At 40.0% G+C, this 23,732-nt stretch overlaps 1 protein-coding gene across 2 annotated transcripts in view; it reads right to left on the bottom strand.

Annotated features, from left to right (window-relative positions):
* PRKAR1B (protein kinase cAMP-dependent type I regulatory subunit beta) overlaps positions 1–23,732 on the bottom strand; it is a 100,976-nt gene that overhangs the window by 12,615 nt on the left and 64,629 nt on the right. For both annotated transcript variants that reach the window (XM_074886576.1, XM_074886577.1), the window contains exons 7-9: positions 20,713–20,871; positions 11,716–11,776; positions 8,051–8,172 (exon numbers count right to left, since the gene is read on the bottom strand). In XM_074886576.1, the coding sequence (XP_074742677.1) occupies positions 8,051–8,172; positions 11,716–11,776; positions 20,713–20,871 (342 nt within the window). The remainder of the gene's footprint in view (positions 1–8,050; positions 8,173–11,715; positions 11,777–20,712; positions 20,872–23,732) is intronic.

The following is a 23,732-nucleotide window of genomic DNA, read 5'->3' as shown; positions in this document are numbered from 1 at the left end:
AGAAAATCTAGCACTCTGATTTTTATGAAAATTCAAATGGAGCATGTATATATTAAGAATGAAACTGCCAATTACTCACTTCGGGTTTTACTTCTGTGCACACCAAACGATCTCCCAGTTTTCCACGTATCCTATAGTGGTAAGAGGCCAGGGTGTGTCTGTATTTCCAGTATAAACTTCAATTTTATGGGTTTACAAATCAGATGTTTTAAATTACAGCTGAATGAGACTGAAGACTCCTACACAAGTTGTCATGTCAAAAGTGAACTGGGGAAACATTCATACGTATTTTTTTGCACTGGGTATAGCATGTGCAAAAGAGAGGTTATGAAAACTACTTTTAAGCCTTTGAGAATAGTATGGCTACACTGCATCCTCCGGTGGTTTTCCTTCAAGACCTAAGTTTACCAACATCCCAGTGACACAGGGTAACACAGCAAGTCCTGCCTGTACCTCATGATGCTGGCATAAGCAATGTTCTCAGTCTCAATGTCCTGGAAGACCACTAGCATATCACTCCTCAGCTGCCATTTTAGCCCTCTGGGACTGCTGATAGCATCATTCCTGGGATGGCTTTTATGTTACAGCTAAGGATCTGCAGTTCTAGGGCTACTTTCCAAGAGAATACAAATCCTTTGAACTATGTAGCCAAAGACACTGCAAATATTCCTTTAGCCAGTAAATAATCTTTAATTTTTATTATTTGCTAACCTTTGATTTGTGAAAGACTTCTATACAAAAACAAGGGAAGAAATAAACAAATTTCAGACAGCAATACAAAGTGCAAGTGACTTCCACATAACCTGCAGTAGAAAATAACACCCATCATTTCTGGATGATAAAATTTAACATAAAAGAAAAAGGACAGTCGGTTGATGTGTTAGCCTGGGATGCTGGCCACAGGGCTAACACTGCTTCTCTGCCTTAGATCTCTGTGAGCAAAACCATGAAGGTTCAGACCTTCAAGGTACCTAATTCCCATCGATTGTTTTCAGCAAGAATGAAGAACTAAATTCTTGTGCCTGTGCTTCAGACCCCACCATGCCACATGACCCCACCATGCCACATGGAGGTTGCTTCATGCACCTCATCACACAGGTGTAGTAAGGATAAACCCCACGGAGTTCATGAGATGTTCCTGTAAGTAGCTAAGGTGAAATGAGCTGGTGAAAAGGTTACATATATTATATACCACAGCTATTACGACTCAACATTATTTGGACATACTACATGGATGTACCAATCCAGGTGAAAATTTTTTTCCATAACAAACTACTGGCTCTGTACATTGCTTTTACATTGTTTTCCTACCCATCAGACTTCTTTTTAAAAAAGCTTCATTTTCATAATATAAAAGCTAGCTGATCTTAATGGTCTTGGAGAAGGATGATGCAAGAGGACTTAATTCTGATTGTGGACTCAAGATTGAGTCATGACTGGGTCTGACAGTATTTTTTTAACTGTACATTTTTAAACTATTATACATTATTCTCCAGTCTCTGAGTTCATAGCAACTCACAGAATTTACATACAGTTGTCCTGGTTTCTGCCACAAATGAGGAACAAAATCTGCAAAGTTCTAAAATAGACTAGAAATATTGGCTAATCTGAAGTTTCACAAAATTGTAAAGAAAATGCTCCACTGTACATCACTTCTGAGGTTTTAGATTTTGCAGAATTTACCACAGGTGACTGCACTGCAGCGGTTATTAGTGGGGCCAGAGAAAGAGTTGGAAGGAAAGGCCAAAAGCTGCAGTCACTGACAGGTCTTCCATCGCTGGTGGGAAGAAGGGGAGCAGCCAGTTTCTTCCTATGAAACACTGTCCCTTTCTGACAGAGGAGAGATAAGGATATGCTCAAGGTTGCATGTACATGGATATTGCATGTATGTGCAGCCTGATTCACTGCCCTCGGAAGTCAAAGTTAAACTGAGTGTAACAAGAGCTGGACTAAGCTGACATTTTAGTTCCTTTGACTCAGCAAAATACTTCACCTCCATCCCTGGTCAGGATGGGACCCAATCACACACCTAACTTTCAGTCTTTGACATCAGCTGGCAATTAAAAATGCCATCCTGAACAAAGATGAACTTTGACGCAGAGCCAAGGGAAACGCTATTGCTCCAGCACAACTAGGTCATATCTAGAAAATTGAATGTACCTTTCCTGTAAGAGCTCTATGGGAAACAATGTCTCTGCAGTTAAAAATAAGCAAAGTACAGAGACCTCTGTGACTGCTGGCTCTGTTTATTCAGTATATTTTGTTTATTAGGTATATTAGAAGTCGCTGTAGACTGCCTTTGACAAACATTTTCAGTATCAACAAAATCCCGGTAACACTAAGCAGTTCAGATTGTAGCCTTTGAAACTCCTTTTCTAGACAACATTCATCTTCCTAATTAATAATTAATCACACTGTGTTTTTAAGGAGATTATCAGGTGTGATAGCAGAGTGTGCCTAAGGCAGTGACTTCATTAACCATGAGGAAGAAGTTTACTTTGTAGTTCTCCTGCCTGTCGCAGGGGTAGGTGCCAAAGGGGTCTCTCTTAGGTTAGAAAGTCAAAGAGCAACAATTTAGAGCAGGAAACAATTGGGCTATTATTTTACTTTTTCCTTTTCCTTCTTAAGGAGCTTTTAAATAGTAAATCTTCAGATGCTTGTTGTGCAATTTAAGACTCAAGTCGACTTTTCCTACAAAAAGGCCCAGTTCTGTGAAGAACAGAGTTAGACCGAGGACCTTCCTCTGTCAGCGCACGTTACCATGGCAGGAAGAGTTTACAAACACTGTTCCACCTAACAAGGCTTTGAACTGCATTTGTGCAGAGACGCTCCATAGCGTGCCAAGAGTGTCAGCAGGGCTGGAAACACTGATTTCACCTACAGGACAATATCTCAAGTACACTCTCAGCAAGAACTCGCAGCGGATCCTGCCCAGACCAGAGCCAGTTTGTGGCCCTGACTTGAAGTGTCAACAGCAGCATGAAAGCTAGCAGCCCCCCAAGGATTACAAGACTGTTTTCAGTGTGATCAGCCAAGAATAGTGCTGGGCAAATAATCATTACCTATTAATTTGATTCATTTCTGTCAGTGAGGCAGCTCTATGCATTAATTCTGGACGGATTTGTGTACTATCATTGAAATTTTTTCTCTTATTTGTCAAACTTGCTATTTCCATTGCCTGGTTTCAGTAGTGACAGGTAATTCACGTCTTTTCTCATTAAGCTCCTCCTCACCTTTATGAAGTGTCATTAGGATTATTCCCACTGATGAGGAAACAGGGAGGGTAATGTTCTGCCCACAGACTGGACTGATAATAGAGGTAAGACTGAAAATCAGATGCCCTGACTCTGCCTCCTCTCTAACCAGCAGGATAATAACAAAGAACACAAATCCCCAGCTTTTTTGAAGTGCTTTTCACAAAGGAGTGGCATGAGGAGGGTGCAACTATCCCCTGTAACTTAGCACTAATCTGCAATTAAATAAACTAGTTTTTAAAGTTAAAAACAAAAATCTATGTAGAACTACTTGATACAATGGGTCCATTTCTCCTTGACTTTCCTCCTGGATATTATCTTCTATTTTTAGGTCTTTTATTTTTAGGCTGCTGCATGCTATTGTGGGGCAGCTCGACCAACTATTAATTGGAAATGTTTTACTTCTCATGCAGTTTTATTTCTTTGCTTTCTACACCACTTAAACCAAACTGTCCTCTGAGGAGATGACAGGCTACGGAGAGCACATTTAAAGGACACTTACAGGCTGTGCTCTTCGGGCACAGTGTGGCACTATTATAAACCTTTTGCTGGTCCCCTACACCTGCGTACGTCTGTGTCTGTCCGTGCATTTTTCTTAAGTCATGTCAAACTTTACGGAGTATTAGGGCCATATGGCAGCAGTTCAGCAAGCTCTCAGTAAGCAGCTGAGATTACAAGACTCCCAGTCAGTGGAGTCCTGTGATAATATCCGTGTGCCGTATATAGTGCTTGGTCATGACAAGTAGATCCAAATGATCTGACATGGGGAGGGATGGGAGCTGGAAAACCCAGCAGCGCACTTCACGGCTGCAGGTCCCCACATTTTTGGCAGCTGCATTACAGACTTCGAGGTACTGTGCCACCCAGCCAAGTTTGAAGCTGAACTTAAGAGAGTGGTACATGATCATAACCGCTATTTTTAATACTATTGTCACTACCTTTCTCAGTAACCTAGACAACCGCAAAAACCTCATTTCTTTCCAGTTTCAGAGCACTACTACACTAGTTTGAACTACTAAAGTCAGTGGCAAAGCATGAGTCGGGAATAAAATCAGCTCCTGTTCAACTGGCATTTCATTTAAAGGGGCTTAACATTTGCTGGGATATTTAACTCCACAAAGCTCCCATGCCTTTGCAAGCTACCACTTTAAAATGCTAGCTAAAAATATTTGCGTTATCTGAAGTCAGATGAATAAATCGTCCCTACTGCTGGGTACACAGTGTGGCAGTGTACAATACAACTACAAATTTATTTGTTAGAAACTGTACATCTGTTATGATTTACGCTTGCCAAAATATAATTCTTTATGGCAACAATTGTTTCATGGTGCTTAAAGTTTTTCACCTCTGTGCCAGGAATCTCATATGGGATAATTCCATGACCTTGGAATCCAGCAGATACATTCCACATCTGTCTGGTCTGGGAAAGCCCAAGTTTGTTGTGTGAAAACTGTAGTGGGAAAATAAGGCCTGAATATATCTGAAAATACAGAAACTGCAGGGCTGCTTCTTTTCTTTTTTTAATTACCAGTTTCAAGTGCAGTAAATCAATCTCACAGAAGCGGTTACTTTGCTTTTGTAAGCAGACATTCCCTTCTGATCCTATCTCCAAATTAAGGAATATGGTATAAACATTAAAATAATTCTATCTCTGGAAAAAAATCACAGCCTTTAAATATTAAAACTAGATCTTGTTGAAGGCTGCTTGAGATTTAAATGGAAAAGCACCCAACCTACTTCAAGTAAACATCTTACTGGTGCCTGTGAAGATTTAGGGTGGCAGAAAAACTGTAGCTGTCCTGGAATCTCAGGGTAATACTTTTCTCATTAGACTTTTTAACAAAAAATGAACCATAAACAGCTTTGTGAGCAGTGAACTTAAAAAGCCCCGGTTTCCTGTGACTCTTCCCTGTGCACATTTTCTGTTATTCTAATAATTTGGCTGAGCTCCTACTGCAGCCTTGCTCTCCATAGGGCACTAAAGAATTTTCATGCATACAGCCTGCACATCAAATAACCTGCACCCTACTACGATCTGTGCAACACTAGAGATAAGATGGTGGAGAGAAAGACATGAAAAAAAAGGCTACACTAAGGAAAATGGAGAAAAGGTGAATGTGCTTGCTTGACAGAAGGGGGAGACTAAATATTCTTGTCCATACTAATCAGGATGATATTCCTGGTTTAAAGCAGGAATTGCTGTTCTGATCATCACCGAGGCTGGAAGTCTCCCTTTCAAAAGGGTTTAATGGTTGCTCTTCCATCTGCAAATCCTGAAAGTGCCAATTCACTTATAGGCTATGTCCTTCTGCAGGACCAAACTACTTAAAAGATGATATCCCAAAGATGTCACAGAGGAAGGCAGCATTGCAGGCTAACCAGAAATGAATGACTAATTTATGAAGTTCATACAAGACCATGCTAACAATTTAAAATCCATGTGTGAGCCCTGGATGTCTCAGAGAAGTTTTTATGATAGGAGTCACAAGATCCCACTTGGAACCAGTATCTGTGATGCTGGTACACCAAAGCTTTGTAAATTGGTAACTGATTTGTCTAAGGCATGCCTTGAATGATCGTGGTTTATAATACATGAGTACCATTCCCAAAAATCTGTGTGGCAAGGTACAAGTTAGCTTTGTACTACCGGACATACTGTGCTCTAAAGGAGACTGCATTCTGGTGATCTATGAAATGGTTTCTGCATATACAGCAGCCAAACAAATTGGCTGCAATTCTACTGTTTTGGATTATAAGGCCATAAACATCAAAAAAACATATGAAAGAAGCTAATGACTTTTCAACATATTGTGACAACAAACCAGCCAAAACTACTTTCAACCAGTTTGTAGAATAATGTGTTCCTGGCGGCTCGCACCAACTCTCCTGCAGAAAAGTTTAACATCAAAGATGTAAACTCCTGTGAAATCAGGTTTAAAATACAAAGCTTAAACTATGTGTTAGCAGACTGAAATACTGCTGCAGCAGCACCAGAAATGGTTGATATTGGATTTTCATTCTTTAATGTAGAAAAATATAGGTGATTTCCAAAGTGAGAAACCGTATTAGATTTATAGTGGAAGGGTGAGGTGAGCAGATACTTTATGATTGTGCAGTATTCAGTGTTGATACTCTTCTACCCATTCAAGTCTTAACAGCTGTTCCATCAAGAGGGGGAAGATAAAGGCACTTGGTAATTCTTAAGCAAGCTGCCAATTTTCCACATGGGATTCGATGGCTAAGAAAATTAGGTTTTCCTAGTCTCACACTGCTGCAAGGAATAACAGCACACTTATTAACACTAGTAGAAATGAAAATTCCGTATTTCTGAAAAAAAGTTATATTTCCTAAATTTTTCTTATAAACTAAGTATCTTGTTAACAAAAGAAAATTCCGTATCTAATATCTAGTCTCTTATTCTGACACTATTTCTTGAAGGGGCACTGCTCATCACATATTTAAAGATCCTTAAGTGTCCAACTGTATAATATACAGGTGCAGTTATTTGCACTGACAATTTTGTAAGCATCAGAAGAGAAACTATGTTCATAAATCAAATACGTTATCTCCAACACTCAAGAAGGATAGAATGTTAAGTGTCAGATATTGATTATGAACCAAATTCTGGCTGCCTTGGATAGATGCACCTGTCCAAAAAAACACATATAAGGAGCAAGCAAAGAAAAACCTGTTGGCCTCTAAACCATCTGGAATGAACGCTGTACAAGCCCTTTATCACCTCAGCTGGGCAGGGTCTCTTTCCTCCTAAATCACATCACAACACAGCAGCCTGATGGAGCCAGAGATGTATTCTCTGTACATCCATCTGACCCCAAGGCAACACAATGATACCAGCTTCCTTACATCCATCTGACCCACCTTCTCCCACAGTGAGGGATTCAGATGACCTCCTAGCTCCTGTGCCACCACTGCCTTGTTGCTGGTCATGTAACACCCAGCCTGGCATGTGCATTTGAACTGTCACCACACAGCCATATGTCAGCCATCCCCAGTTTATATATTTGTGTATGAACACTTACAGCTGGTACTGAAAAGCTCCTACTTCAATACATATACAATCATATCCTAATGCTGCCTTGTTATTCTTAGTCTGAGTCTCTCTAATATCTTTTTTATAACTTATTATATCACAGCGCCTAGGTATTTGTATGAGATACCAATGATCCAAATATTTATGTCAGAAAGGGAGGAAGAACCCCATCAGCATCTGCTTGCAGAAGTGAGATGGTGGAACTGAAGTGTCAGATAATCTCCCAGAAAGATGTATGCATTTTCAGCTGCCTGACAGATCTGTCTGCCTGTGTGAGAGTAAACAAAAAAATGTCTCAGCCATTCGGGCTGAGTTTAAGGCAAAAGGAAGAACAAATTATCCATTTTCAGATCAGGTCTCCTGCTCCAGTTTACAGATGTTCGTTTGCCATTTCCCCTATAAGTCCCGTTAGGAACAACGATCAACCAGCCTGGTTGAAGTACAGGCAATTTGGAACAAGAAAAATCTCATGTAGAAAACAAACCTTCAAACAGTAAAAACACAGACACACCTCAAAATTCCTCTGTGTCTTCAATTTACTGGAAATGGGGGATTGTTCCACTTAAGACATTTCCATGGAAGTAGTGTATGAGTTAATTAGAATTTTGAGTAATTCTCCTGGTTTGACTGGAGTTAGTTCAGATTTGTTCTGAAGTAAGAGATTATACTGAACCCAAATGTCTTTTATTACAAAGTCTTGATCTTTACCAGGAAGTGACAGAGTTTATCAGGATGCCAGCCTTACCTCTGTAATAATGAAGAAGTCATCACCGGGCTCTCCCTGCACAACAATTTTTTCTCCATCTTCAAACTGGACAGGTTCCAGTGCATCAGCCACTGTCAGCCGCTCCCATTTATCCAGGGACTCTATAATATTGAAGATCATAAAGCTTTATTATAAAAAGACTCTAACTTTGGCTGAAGATTTGTATCTAAACTGACAGTTCTGCAATGCCTGGTTCTGTTATAAAAGAAACATTTCTTTCATCCAGGCACTTTGCACGAACCTCCAGTTGGGAAACATGAATGTATTTATTCATTGTGTCTTAGACTTTAGTAATCACCCAGATAATAATCTTAAAAGTTGGACAGGAAAAGTTGGCTCCGGTTCCCTACGCCTGCGATCTGATCTGCGCTGCCCTGATGCTGCAGTGGATTGGAGCAGCCTAGGAGCTGTTTGGAGACACCAGTGATATGGGAGCGCCGAGATTCTCTTACCACATCCCACACCAGATGTCAGAACAAGTCCTGCTGTCTTTTCGTCAGAGTTGCTCTCAGCTGGTTACTGATGGCCTGCCAGATAAGCGATGCAAAAGTGTCGATCTCAGAGATGACTCTGCCCCCACGGGTGAGACCACGCACCACTGAAGCCAACAGCAAGACCCTGGTAGCCTGGGTGGCAGCAAGACCAGAGGCTCAGTATGGATGTCTGAAGTGGCACCTCTGTTTCATTTGCCAGCAGGATGGTTTACAAAGTGTTTTTCTTTCCATTCGCCCACTTAAGACAGAAAAGTTATAAAACTTCAAAGTAAACTTCAATAAGAAAAAATGACCGGTCTGTTTTATGAGTGATGGAGCTAATACAGCCTGCTCCCTGGGGCTTGGTGTCCTTATCACCCACCTGCAGCTGCCACAAAGCCCTGGTGATACCCACGTGGCAAAGGACAGCCTGCACCTGGGCTTCTCACTGTCCCACTGCCTTCCTCCTCCTGCCTTTGCTAAGGGATGGATTTCACCTATACTGCCCTCGGGGAGAGGAGGGGTACCAACCTGTGTCTCTCCCCTCTACCTATTTGCATGAGAATTCACGACAATGAATTGTACTTGAACTTCTGTACTTTGTTATCAGATTTGACTGAAAGAAGTGACAGGTTTAAAAGTTATTAAAAGAAACAGATAATACAATGATATAACTTTCACTGCCTCAAAAATCTGGGCTAAAATTCATGTACTAGAGCTCTGCTGATTCTTACTTACTACGAATTATTGAACTAATATAAGTCAAGACATGGCTTCTGATACCAGGATTAGCTCTGGGCTGTTCTCTCAGACTTTCCCCATTTTGTTCAAAATATTGCTTAGAAGTATTGTGTGAGGGTGAAAGAGTTCTTTAAAACTTAAAAAGCCTTTTGCTTGAGCTCAAAAGTGCACACTGAGTCTGGTAACAAAACCAGATCAAAGTGATCAATCCAGCAAAGGTAAGTTTTGAGTGGCCTGACACACAAACATCTTCATGTTTTTATGCCACTTTCTGTTGCTGTTTGGGAAATGACTATTTCTAATATTTTCCCCACCTATAATCACTAATGCACTTTCCTGGTGTATTTGTGACCTTTGCTGCAGAAGCATTAATATCAAAGACCAATTCCATATTGTCAATGTAACATTCAAAAAGTGCTCTGTTTGACTAAAAATAAGCATAAAACTCTTTCATACCGAGTAGAGTAGGCTTTTTCATTTTTTTAAAAAAGAGAACTCGGTAATTAACAATGAAAAGAAAGAGTCTCTTGAAACTTCTTCTTCAGTTGGCTTTATGAAAAATTCAAAGCTAATTCTAGCTCCAGTCACGAAGCGTCTCTCTCTTGTCTAAGAGAATTGTACCACTACAAATACATTGGTTAATGATTCTTGCCAACTGAACATTATATACAATATTGTACACAATAAAACTCCTGAAGTTTTAGTTGCAGAGTTAAAGTCAAGCTTCAAATAAAGTAGACCATAAGCAATTTTTTGCAATTTCTAAATTGTATGTATCAATTCATGGCTTTATATTTAATTAAACTCCAGAAGAAAGATTTAAAACAATTAGTTTTCTCATATCTTGTTTGATACGTTATAAGCAGCTACCGATAATCTAAAAAATCTTTACTTTTTTTAAAAAATATGACTCTTACAATTATATGGCTAGTTACAGACACTAGACAGGCTTTGCAAAAATATATGTAAGAAGCAGGTAGAGGTTTTTCCACCAAGAAATCACCAAGTTCTGACCACATTAAGGCATGAAGAGAAGTTGACTTCTCAGTGCTGTGTTGAGATTTCTGAAATACCTTTCTGTTTCCCAGGTGTCATCTACTTTTTAGACATGTGAAATAGATCCTTACACACTTCACCTAATTCTCCATGTTCCTAAAATGATGCGTTATTTTGTCCAGCTTTTCCATACTTAAAAAAGGTTCAAATCTTGAAGTAATTCCTCTTTTTTTACTGGGATTCAAAAGCCATACTACAAACTAGGATATAATTACATTGCAAACCGCATGTTTAAGGAAGCACATCTTTGAATAACCTTTCTACTCTGAAATTGTTTTGAGATGTCTCATTGTTGTAATTGCTCCTCATTAGTGCAGGTGCAGAGATCCTTTTTTCTTTAAATAGTCATTGTAATTTGGTATAATTTGTGCTCTTAATTTAGGAAGATTTAAGTTAAGCATAAAAGAAGACATTTAAATGATGAAAACTTCATTAATAAGTGAGCAACATACTTGGCCTTACTCTGAGCATGCAAATGTAATTGAAAATCTCATGGATAGCACCTCTCAGAAGTTCAAGTATATTTTCACTAAGATACTCTCATATTTCAGGTACCTAAGCAAGAACGGTGGATGAATACCATACCAAGAAATGGAAATTGTTTAAGTAGAAATATAAATACTTTAATTATATAGCAAATTAATCCTGAACTGTTTTTTTCAAAATAGCCCCAGCAGAAACATGATGTTTCTCCTACAGAATCAACATTTCATTGTACTGTGTAACACTGTCCTCCTTATTAGAAGCTTTTGTTCTCCTAATGGTGATTGATTGGTCAGGCATTATGGGTTTGTTGTTTTTCCTACTGAAGGCCATCAAGAACATGTCCAAATTTCGTGGCTATCACATTAATCAAAGGGAAACAAAATCCAAGGACAAGAAGCTAAACAGATGTTTTAAGAATGTGAGACAGGGGCTGTAAAATACACAGAAGAAAAGAAATCAGTCCGTTTTGATTTGTAAGGTTAGTTTGTTTAGTGCACATAAATACAGTATTCTTGCAGGAAAAAGCTTCTCACCTGTCACCTGGAAGGATGTAACTAGACTTTATGAAAAATTCATATCTCTGCACTGCTTTCTCCTCTATCCATATGATCTTTATCACAACAGCAGCTACTGAAAGGTTACCAGTGCATGCCTGCTCCCATATTTAAGGAAAGATTTGTCCTTCACACACATGTTCAGTGCATATTAAAAAATGAGAAAAACAAGTCCTAAAAAGGGCCCTATACACTTTCATTCCTTCGGAAATGATGAAACCATGAGACCTTCTGTTTGACCACCATTGCTTTCATCGTGCCATCAAAGACCAAAATTCATCCTGCCAACACGTATAAGAGAGGAACTAACAGGCAAGTCCAAAGGGCAACTGACCCAAAATGGAGACCTTGCTCAGGAATTCTTCATACATCTTCCGCTTTCGCAGTGTGCTGCCCTGTTATTAAAGGAGAGAGAAAAAGGAGGTAGAACATTACACAAAGTATTTTTGTGATTTCTTCCTACAGCTGCTCTTTTTTTTTCCCTCCCCTTCCAAATCTTAAGCATAGCCAGTATAAACAGCCCAAGGCAAATGTTTCCCCATAAAATGTCTGGACAAGTTGTATTGCTGATAAGCAAAGACAGAAGGAATCGAATTCAATCCTGGTGTAATTTCACTGACTTCGCTGGTGTTACTGGACACCATGGATGACTTGTATCCATTATTTACAGGCACTCATTTTAAAGCCAGAGCTTCATCAATTAACTGTTTAGCTAATTCAATATATATCTTGTTACCAATGAGGCCCTGCTAGAAGGGAATTTACAATTACGAAGTAGGATAAAACTTAAAATGTCCCCCTCATGGGTCCCATCCTTTTAGGCTAAAACCTCTTTAATGACAAGAGTGTTTATCTGTAAGCCTGGTTTATATTCTATATAGTGTTGTATGTACTGTTACTGCTAAGCAACCTATTCATATTATTATTTTAACAAGATTTAAACGTTTTGGAGGAGATAATCCATCAATGTATGTGCAGCCACCAGCACAGTCATTCTCACTCTACTAAGCTTTTATTGTGTGATAAATTACTGAGAAATCTTCTGCTTACATAGTGTCTGATCACCATAAACAGAAACCGTAAGTAGTCATTCCAGCACGCATTTCTGAAGGAGATTCAGGTATGAATAAATACAATGCAGTTTTACCAATACAAAAATAATTAATTCATCCTTAACTCCTTCTGCGGTGACACAAATGACTTGAAAAGACTTCCCAGGTGCCAAAGAGGAACTCCAGGGTCTTCCTTGGTACCATGTAGTTCATTCCACACTGTTATACAACAGCCCACATCGTTTCTGCCTGGGTAGATTCCCTGAGGATGTTGAAGGCTGCCTGGTGCTTGCTAGTTAAATCTACTAGGCAGGAGTACAGCACAAAGACGATACATTCCTCTTCTGAAGAAAGGGAAATAAAGATGGCATTTATTCATAGGCTGGGCAGAGAAGACAGAAGCAAATGTCAGTGTTTGCTATAGAAAAAGCCACTACTTCTCCATTCCTCCTTCTCCAAGTGAGCACTGGTAAGTGCTGGAAGCAGAGGCAGAAAATGGGGATAGAGAAAGGAAAAGGAAAAGAAACATTTTGCCCTCCACTGTGAAAGCATTCAGAAGTGCTTTAGGTATGAAAATGAGAAAGGCTGCTGTACTCAAGACCAATAATATAACTAAGAATTAATCATCCCTTTTCCTACATGCACTGCGCAGGTCAGGCTTGATCCAGCAACCACCAAAGCATCGTGAATCCTTCCACCAACACCAACAGGCTTTGGCTCCAGCTTCTGACCGCAGCACCAGCAGAAGCTGCTGAGCGGTCTCCTCTGGTGACAGCCCCCATTTGCTCCCCTCTCCTGGAGCCACCCCTGCTCCAAAACAGTGGCAGCACCATCAGGAGATGCCACTCTTCCCAGGTATCTCTGGATCAGCAGCAGCACCAGCTACCAAGGTCTCCCCCTCCACACCCCGTTCATAATTTCCGAGTCTGGTGATGACAGTTCGCCTCTCAGCGATAGCATCGGTAACCCTTGTCTGACCTCTCTGTCTGACAAACCTGGTTCTCAACCTCGGGGGCCCCCGAGAGCATTTGAAGTGCCAGAAAGAAAAAAAAAAAAGAACTTCAAACAGAGGAGGCTCTGCAAACCACGCCAGACCCTGACAGCTCCCTGCGAGACAAAGAATGGAAAACTGGACACTGCACAGTTGTTGCTTTCCTCCCTGCAATCGAGTGGAAACGAGACCAGCAAAATTGACAGCTGTGGAAAACCAGATTGGTGGTTTAGTTTGATGGGCTGGGGCACCCAGGGACAGATGTGGAAAATGCTTTTTAAATGACTTGCGGACACAGATGAATTTTAAGAAGCAGTAATCAGTAGCCATAAGTGACACCTGACCACAGCTTCGAGTATTTAGAGATGCAGACAAGACTCAGGAAGGTAAGAATTGCAAGCATCTCACCCGGCCCGGAGAACAAGAGCCCATCACTTCCTACAGGAAAACGGGTGTGTTATGTCTTGGCTAAACTAAGCCAGCACAGCAGTACAGAACCCACCGTGAAGACAAGTGCAAAAGCAAAACTGAAGTGGAAAGAATTAATTAAATGTGTTGCTATAATTTTTTGTATTGTGATGGTATGCAGAACCTCAGTGGGACTCCACTTAACACATAGCTACACTGTCTTAAATATCCCATGTCTCAGAATGATACCACAAAGGTAAAGGAGAACAAGGGTCTAGGGAAGAGCTAGTAGTTGAGGCTTAGGACTCCTATTTCCCAGCATGTGCACTGAAACCCAAGATGACCCAACTGATGGCTTATGACTCAACCTGCAGGGTGGCTCCATCCAACCCTCCATCTCTCCTGGAGGAGACAAACAACAACCTCAAGGGTGGCATGAGCCACCCAACAGCACAGCTTCACCTAAGGGTGCCCAGGCAGGCACAGAAGCTTTCTCTTAATTTTCAGAGCACATGAGGCTGGATCCCAGTCAGCACAACCAAATTCCAATTTCTCTTCCAGAAAGGAAAAGCTTAGCTCACCATCATACATATTGTTTTCACTTGAGTGTGTTTTCCCGCTCAAGCTTTCACAAGCAGAGTGAGAAGAGATTTTGAGAACACTAATATAAGCTGAAAACAACCCAGCAGTAGAAATCTTACAAACAACCAAAGCATGTGCTTATTTCCACTGGTATTAATCATCTTCTTCTCCCCATGAAATAGAGAGAGAACATGCCTACTTCCCATCTTCCTTGATTAGCCTAATATTCCCCTCTCATCCCCTCCCAGAGGTATAATGTCACCTCTGACTCCTGATGTCCTTTTTATACTTGTTTTATTTGGTCTAGTTGCTTTACTCAAATTGTTGAGGCCACGGGTATGAACACCATCATAAACTCTTCTCCTACCTTCAAGTAATTTCCACAGAAGCGTCAACCTGTGTGCTCCCTAGGACATGTGCTAATTCTGTTCTTATACAACATTTTCATGGATCTTCTAAAGCAGCCACAAATCAGACAGTAACGATATCTGCAGACTAGAAGATACTATGAAAGCTTGCCAGAACAGGAAAATAACAAGAAAGGACCTGGAGACATTAGAAATGGAAGTAGAAAATAATAGAATGAGCTTCTGTTCGGAAAATACAGCTAAGAAATGCAAGGAAAAAAAATCCAAAGCACATATGTTTGACGAACGGAAGAAGACTGGAAAGTTGTAAAGCTGAAAGAGATTTATAGACAGTAGGTGAGACCTGGTTTGCAATATCAGACTGCAACAAGAATACAGCCAAGCTATTTTGGTCAGTATACTCAAAGACATCATCCAGGAATGAAGTTTAGAGGCTCCATCTCCATGGCTCAGATGTGACGGTGCCTGGCGTGCTACACTCTGTCTCAGTACCTCTTCTCCAGAAAAGTGCTCCCAAACCAAACCAAGCCTGGAGAAATGCTAAAACACTTGGGGAGAAGCCGATAAAGAAGCAGCAAAACAAATTCAGCCTGTATATGTTAGCTCAACGCTGGGATCATAGGTACTTCATGCTCATAGCTAGCATGCATTGTTGCAAGGGTTTTAAGTAGACAGTGATAATCATCTACAGATATATGACAGAAAGAGAGGGCAATTTAGTACAGCATAACTTGACATAACTCAAAGTAATAGGAGAAAATTAAGAAAATCTAATTTAAGATCAATATCCCAATGTAGGAATTATTCTCTCGCAGAAAAGTTTCCCAAGGGAAGCAGTAGAAATCTTCCTGCTTGAGCCAGATAAAAACAATAGTAAATGTACATGAATAATTCTGCACTGGCAGGGTTCTTGATGGCATGTTTTAAAAAGTCTTTATTAATTCTGCTTTTTCTAACCTATTAATATCTTATTTCAATAGTCACTGCTTCTCCCTCTCCCCCCTTTCCTTTGTTCACTTTCTTCCTGGTTCTGAGCTGTCATGCACAAGCTCATCTTCTTAAAGACAGTGGTTCCCACTAACTACAAAGACTCATTAATATTCAAAGCTGCAGTGCTCCTCCCTGAAACAGTCCCAAGGAGAAATGACATCGCTTGCATTTGCCAAATCCACCCAGAAAAGAGCTCAAAGCCGGTTTTAGGACCACTTAAAAATGTAGCAAGCCCTAGGCTATGCTTAAGCAATACACAGGCTCAGAAAAATGGATGCCCCAGAGATTATAACAGGTCTTGTTGAATAGGACTGTTGCATGTCTTTTCCAACTGCCCCTTCTTCACTTTCCCTGTTTTCTTGCACTTTTTCTTCCCACACCTCCAGTTCACCTCTTTGCTTTGTCCCTCCAGCACTCTTCATGTGTTCTTTCTTGCTTCATTGTTTCAGGTGAGGTTGATCAGGTCCTTCCTAGAAATCCCCACCTTCAGTAAGAAGCCAAACAAATGGCTACCAAAAGGCAAAGTATGGCTCAGGTTTCAAATAAAAATAAATATCTGGCAGGAGGTGCCGGAATGGCCTTCTGGACTGCTCCCACCCTGTTTAATCCCTGCATAAACCTAATATTGAATGATGCTTTGGGTGTACATTCTTACAGGAGCATGAAAAAAAGAGTCACTGTGCATACTGGCCATGAAAACAAAATAGCCTGCAAGATCCCGGTGCTATAGTGCACAGACATCGAATGGACTGCAGACTTCGGCTCTGCTTTATGTTTTGGCCACCATGCAACCTACATTTTATGGCAACACGAAGTCCTTCTGACTTCCTTTTCTCTGAGTAGAAAAAGGCACTTGTTAAAGAACTTGTTCACAGATTCAAAGCTGTGAAAAGATGGTAAAACAAAGCCAAAATAGCATAAATAAAATGAGGCATAACATTAGGAACTGACTAACCTTGATTTGTCATGACTTGCATCCCAATATTACAACTCACTTTCTGCAAGCAAAGTTTGCCAAATAGGCAAAAAGTATGGTACCCCATGCAGCTCTGCTCTCAGAGCCAGGTATCTTGGACCATGGGAACTAGAGGATAGTTAAATTATCCTGAATCAAGACTTTTTAAAGAAGAAAGTACAAGAAATTAATACTTCAGATTTCCTCAGTCTGGGAACTAAATTGTCTGGGGGATCAATCTGATGTTGGGATACAGACATTTGCTTCTCTGGTATTTGTGGTATTTGCTATATTTAGAATACAAATATTGTACTACCCTGGGATGTTCCCCACTCCATGATGCTCTTGAATCCCAATTGCAAAGAAGAGAGCAGCAACATTTCAGCAACTGAATTACATGAGAAACCTATGGCAAAAACATTCCTTTGCATCTCTCCCAGAAGAATGTAAGTAAATAAATACAGAATATTTACAAAAATATGTGTGTGTGTGTGCCTGCGTGTGCACACACAGAGAACGTATAATAAAAAAATTTGCAATAGAGTGAAAAGTATGCAACTCAGCACAGATAATTTTATGAGATAAATGGAACACCCAGATGGACAGATAATTTGTGAGTGTACTGAGAGGGGAACATGTTGAAGTGGTTTTTTGTAATCCGTCTAGTACAATGAATTTCATGGTATAATACTTTGTCAAGAACTGCAGTGAAAGCCAAGCAATTTCACTGCAAATCCTGACAAAAAGAACTATCCCAACATTTACAATCATCACAGCTGCTAAAACAAACTTGAATGTGACCTTCAAGCCATCAGGGTACCTAAGCTGAGACAGTGAAATATAAAGAAATATATCTGTTTTAACAAACTTCCTTTGGGACAGACTAAATAATAAATGGATGACAAGCATAACTAAATGCCAGCAGGAACTTTTTGCATCAGCCTTTGTCCATCCAGAAAAAGGAAAACCCAAACTCCTGAACCTCCTGAGATGCATTTCATTCATACCATAAACCAGTCAGGATCAATGAGACACGTAAGTGGGGAAAATGGCACTAAGCAGAAATAAAAACTAGAAATTACTAAATGCAAAGCAAAGAACCAAAACAGAGCCTGCAAGGAGAAATGAGGTAGAGGGTCAAGTGTCTCATGATAGGATAAAATCTTTTTGGCAAGTGTGGATCTGAAGGCATGACTTGCAAATAAATATTTACAACTTGAATAAAATTTCAACACTAGACTGAGAAAACATGGGGCTGGTCATGGCCGGGAAGGAATGCAGACAAAAGAAACAACTACCTCGGGTTATGGAGGGGCTTTATCTGACTACAGAAAAAAACATATCTTTGGGAGAAAAAGGTCATTGATCCCTTGGAGAAAAGTATTTGCAAACAGAAAATAAAAAAGAAAAAACCTGCTCACTCTCAAGTTTTAAAACCATCTTAAATAATATATTTCAGAAGATATTTTAAACATTACTACCTCTTATTTAAAGGCAGAAGCATTTCTACATCCAAAATATCCAGCAGCTTTCTAGAAACATAAGGTTAGAGGCTAAATGGCAGGAAACCACGTTTCTGGGACTTGAAAGGCAGCTACTACTACATCTTGAAACTGAGTACAGCAAAAGGAGCCACGTAATGGTTCAGTCAGATTTAAGTATGAAATGTAGCCACTGAAACATGATGTAATTAATTCTTAGGCTTGGGGAAATGTGCAGAGAGCCACTGTAACCTGCCCTCACATGAATACACAAAGACAGGTGTCTCATTTCACCTACAGCAAAGAAATTATCCACACTGCACCTACAAATAAATGAAATTATGACAGAATTCATGTAGTCTGGATGGGTAAATTGCATTCACCGTGGACAGCACTTAAAACTGAACATCTTCTACACCTGCAGCAATGAAATCACCACGCTACCTGAAATATTTCCTATCTAAGTACTGGGAATACTACATTTACACTGTCTGGGTAGCTAATGTAATGCAACAGACCACCAAGTTTTAACGGCCCAATTGTAAAAAAAGCAAGAAGAGAGAGAGGGAGAGAAAACACCACCATGTGAAGTTAAAGGTCTCATCAACTGCAGAAACCGAGCTTCCTAGGTAAGGTATGGTGGTCACTGGTTCAGAGAACATGTAAATTAATTTGAAAAGTACCTAGCACTATACCAGAATCACAAAGAAGTATATCTGTAGTATTCAAGTTGTATGTATGGCTAAAGCTAGCATTAAAAGCACAGTCTTTTTCACTTGGGACTTTAAACCCTTTTAGTAAAAACCTGTCTCTGCATCAAATATTCATCTTCTGAAGGCTCCTATCAGACACATGACCAAACCTGAAAGCTCACAGGGTTGGATGATGTTAGGTACCACTATCTTTATCAATGCTAAAACTGAAATTACCTCTAGGCTATGAGGCCCGTGAATCTGTCCCTTCAATTCTTTAGTAGCAAGGTTATAGGCAGTTGTAAAAAGCTGTGCTTAAAAAGCCAAGGAATACGTGGCTTGTCCTCCTCCATTTATTTCCCTCCTACATTCCTTCTCTTTTATACCTTGTATTCTTCCTTGCAGCCTGCAGGTTATCCCAGGCACCTCTCCACTGCATCCACGTAGGACATGGGACAAATAAGTTGAGTGTGCCTCTTAAATCTGTTGGGAAATTCTCCTGCTCTGTTTTAGAAATACTTTGCAGAAAGGTCTCAGTTACTACTGCCTGCTTCCCCGCACTGGAAAGCATTCAAAAACTATTCATCCTGCTTATCCACAAGAGATAAGAGGGTACACTTCTCATCATTATTCCTCTTATTTTGTCTTGGAGTGATCAGGCTGAATATTTAGGGATAGAGTAAATTTCCATCAGATGTACTCTCCTAGATGTCATTGTGATGTTCGTTTATGTGATAAAGAACTCAGCCCATGAAATACAGAGTGAAAACCAGCAATGCTTCACACAGACATCCAACAGTCATCACACAGTATAAATAAAGATCACTTTTACAGTCTGTTGCTTAAGAACTAATCAACATGTAAAATCTACTCAATTCTTTTGCTAATTTTTGTTATCCATGACATTCACTGGAAATATAGAAGCTCTCAAAATGCACACTCCTTTATTATTCTGAGAGCATAGTGTGATTTCTTTCAGATCAGAATGAAACAATGCAGCTTTCAGAGACAAGTCCTATTGAGAAAGAAGCTTTACAAAGAGTTATGTCTGTTAATTATCAAAAAGAAAGGAATATTTTATGGAGAAGGAAGATATGCACATGGACATCGGAAACAAACTCATAAAAAAAAGTTATGACATTGCTAAAGTTAATTATCTGTCAAAGTTCCCATTATAAACTCACCACTCAAGAACCAACAGCAAATTCATAAGCTAGCACACACCCCAGGTGCCCAGAAGGTCTGCTGAGCTTTGCAGCAGAGATGAGGGAGTTTGAAAGGAGCAGAGCAATGAATCATTAGCAGGGGCTCTGCAGCTACCATCCTATGATACATGTGGCTGTGGGGTGGCTAATGAAGATGGAGGGCACAGTCCAACTGAGACTTTTTTTAACGGAGCTGGCTTTACCTTGTATTGCCTGCTTTAAAGAGCATAATACAAGTTCAGACAAAGACTTCATAGGCAAGGAGTAGTCCTGAAAGACATTTTGAGGTTCATGATAAGGAGAGGATTTGCATAGCTTCAGTGGGTAACGGAGGCCTCCTGAGGTTTTCATTCATGTATAATAGTTATGCATAATGTTATTCAATTGCATTCCTGACTCAGCGTCTTTCTGCTGAATCTTGTCCCCTTTCCCTTCAGTTCACTTAATTTAGTTACTCAATGTTATTGTCATGTCCTCTCTCTTTTCTGTAGAAACACAGACTGCGCAGCCTTCTATCATCAGCGTACTCTGAACACAGAAGTGCTGGTGACACAGAAAAAAGTAAAAAATATCAACTCCATAAACAAGCCTTTCTCCGTAAACTTACCATTAAAATGCGTCTGTAGCTGTCTCTGTCGATGCCCCAGAGCTTGAGATCTGTCTTGGCCTTGACAGTGGCGGCCCGGGGTGTTCCATAGATCAACGCCAGTTCCCCGAAGCTGCCTCCTTCTCCGATACTGGTGACCCATTCCCCATTGACATAAACCTACCACAGCACAAGACAAAATAAGAAGCAAAACCAGTTTGGGGGCTTAGTTGCAGTTCTCCTCCTACTGCCAGTTACCTAAAAAGCTATTAGTAATTTCCTTTCTAATCGTCAATGCTGGGGACACAGAAGGAAAACAAGAGCATAACAGTTTCTGCAGTTGGTCCCCAAAGAGGGCAGCAACCTGCTTTGTGGACAGAATTTCAACTCGTCTTGCTTCAGTACAATGATTGCATTTACTCCCCCAAGTTTTCAGCTCCCATGGTTAACTGGCATCATGTTTTCCCTCCTGTGTTCAAGGCTCAGACAGTCAACAAGCAGAACTGTCACAACTTTGGCTTTTTATTAACACTGTCAAACTTGAAAGGAAGGAGATTTGTTGATATGTGTAATGAGGTTTGCTGAAAAGCACCATGGCCATGAAATGAAAAACAGTCAAAACAGGGAAACATCTATCGAAAAGGAACATTTTTTTTATTCCCTAAGCCTAGTGCCTCCAACAACCATTTAAACATAACTACTGAGATCTCCTTCTTCCTTAGTGAAGACTACTAAGTGCTCTGGTCTTGAGAAGCTATATGCAGAATTACCCTTCGTCTTTACGGCTCTACAGAACTTACGAAGCAGTGTTTGACCCACAGCCTATTTAGATAACATATCCTCTTGAAACACAGTATGGATCGATACCACTATCACAGTATTTTTCCTGGATGACATCTAATTTGGGAAGAATTCCTACACTTGAGTGCTATGTAAAACCTTCACTGGAGAAAGTGAGACTCATGCAGGTGCTTTCTGCTGGGCTGCATTTTCCTCACCATTCATGGACAATACAGCTCATGAGACATAATAGTGTATTCAAAGACTGGTATGGATTGTGTATTCTGCAGCTTGCTTGTAGGCTTGCTGCTATAAACCTACACAATAAACCCTTTTCATTCTGTTAATGTGTCTGTGAGTTTACAGGGTAGGAAAGGCTGTGTGCATTTACCCAGTGCAGAATATATCCCAATCTGTTACAGACCAATAACGGCAGAAATCAACCAGAATTAATTTCATTTGTTCGGAAGCTTTGTGAAGAAAAATAATATGAAGAAAATATGCAGGTATTCTCATCTTAAGCAGAAAACTATGTCAAAGGAAAAGACTATAACCTATTACCAATTACTGAGTCACAGACTAGCAGTTTTTAAAAAATATATGAATTAGAGCTGTGTTCAAGCTGGGCATGAGAAAAGCTGGTGACCAAAATAAATGAACTGGGGTCAAAATTCAACAAATTGTCAGTATTAATTTTACTTCTATCTTCATTTTATGATGAAAAGTCTTATTACAAACTACAGCTGGAATCAATCCCAATTTATCTTCCCAATATTCAATTAAGGTCTGATCCAGCTCCTACTGAGGTCAGTGAAATGCTGGTTCAGTAGAAGATGGATGAGGCCACAGAGAAGTTCAGCTATCAAGAGCAATTCAGCTGAAAAGCAGCAATATTAGCATCACTGCTGAACTCCAGGCAATGTTGTGGCTCTTGGTGTTCCTGGAGCATCTGAGGATCAAGGGGCTGAAATAAAGGGTAAAAATAATCCCAAACAGGCAGGTGGTAGCAGACTGCCAAGAAAGAGCTCAAGCCACAAAAGCCATAGCTTCATTTCTTTGCCAGGACAGAATGAATGTCACATAGGAGAATATCACAGAAGAGAATAACAACAGCATTTCCTTTCAAACTTTTACACTCACCACAGAAAGAAAATCTCACAGAACATTGAATCTACTTTTGATTCTCCTCATGATGAAAAAAATGAAAGCAAAAAAAGAAGTTTTAAAAAAGCCAGGCAAACCCAAACACTTCCTGGTGAAACAAGCAGGTAATACTGTGGCTCCTGGATCTTTTTTTGTGAGACACGTGGGAGAAATGGATGAATAAACAGGATTCTGAAAGGCTTGTAACATAATGAGAATGTACGAAAATTTTTAAACTCAATCCATTAAGAATTGTTCAGATGAATATCTGAATGTAGGGATACCCCCTTACCGTGGGGATTTCACCAGAGGGACTCAGGGTTTCCTACAGTACAGGAATTCAAGTCCTCAGTAAAAAGACTGAGAAATGATGGGGAAAATCTAATAATTCCATTGAATTTTGGACCACATCCTGAATGTCAACTGACATTGCATCCTTGACTCTTTTTCAGCACACCCAAAATACATGTGTTTCTATATGCTCTTCTGTTGAAAAGCACAGGTTTGGTTATTGCAGAAAGGTCTGCATTACAGGTGGGAAATAAACTCATTCCAACACGTATTTTTTTAAGCAATATGGTTACGTTTCTTGTTAAAGCAGAATACATGATATGACTGCAGCCCAGAGAGGGGAATTACCCTGGTAAAATTCAAGGTGGAGCAAGTGAAGGATGGACATTTACCGTTGCATGGTTGTTATAAAGAGGCTACTACTAAACTGCTCTAAAACTTCTTTAATTTTGCTGTCTTACTTGACAAGACTCCCCAAAACATGTTTGACATCTCACCTCTAAACAGTTTATGCAAACAGCCATTCCTCCACCCTAAGAGTGTCGGGTTTAAAGTACTCTGAGGTGAAACCAAATCACCGATCTGACAGTCTTTGGGCCTAGCATTCACTCCCCCAATAAAAATGACATTTCCAATATCAATCCCCAAAAGAGAAAACAGCTTGAGAATAATTATTGTTTTCTAGGAGGAAAACCACTGCAATTCATTCTCTGCAAAGACCTAAGTGAACAATCAACTTCTGTCTTCATGATGAAGCTAAAGTGCATTGATGGCACATTACAAAGCCATTCTGCACCTTAACAGAGCATTCAGCTCCACTATGAACC

This window comes from Strix uralensis, chromosome 16 (genome assembly GCF_047716275.1).
Source record: "Strix uralensis isolate ZFMK-TIS-50842 chromosome 16, bStrUra1, whole genome shotgun sequence".
Classification (NCBI taxonomy): domain Eukaryota; kingdom Metazoa; phylum Chordata; class Aves; order Strigiformes; family Strigidae; genus Strix; species Strix uralensis.
The sequence above is the reverse complement of the archived record's forward strand: the minus strand, read 5'-3'. Positions and strand labels throughout refer to the sequence as shown.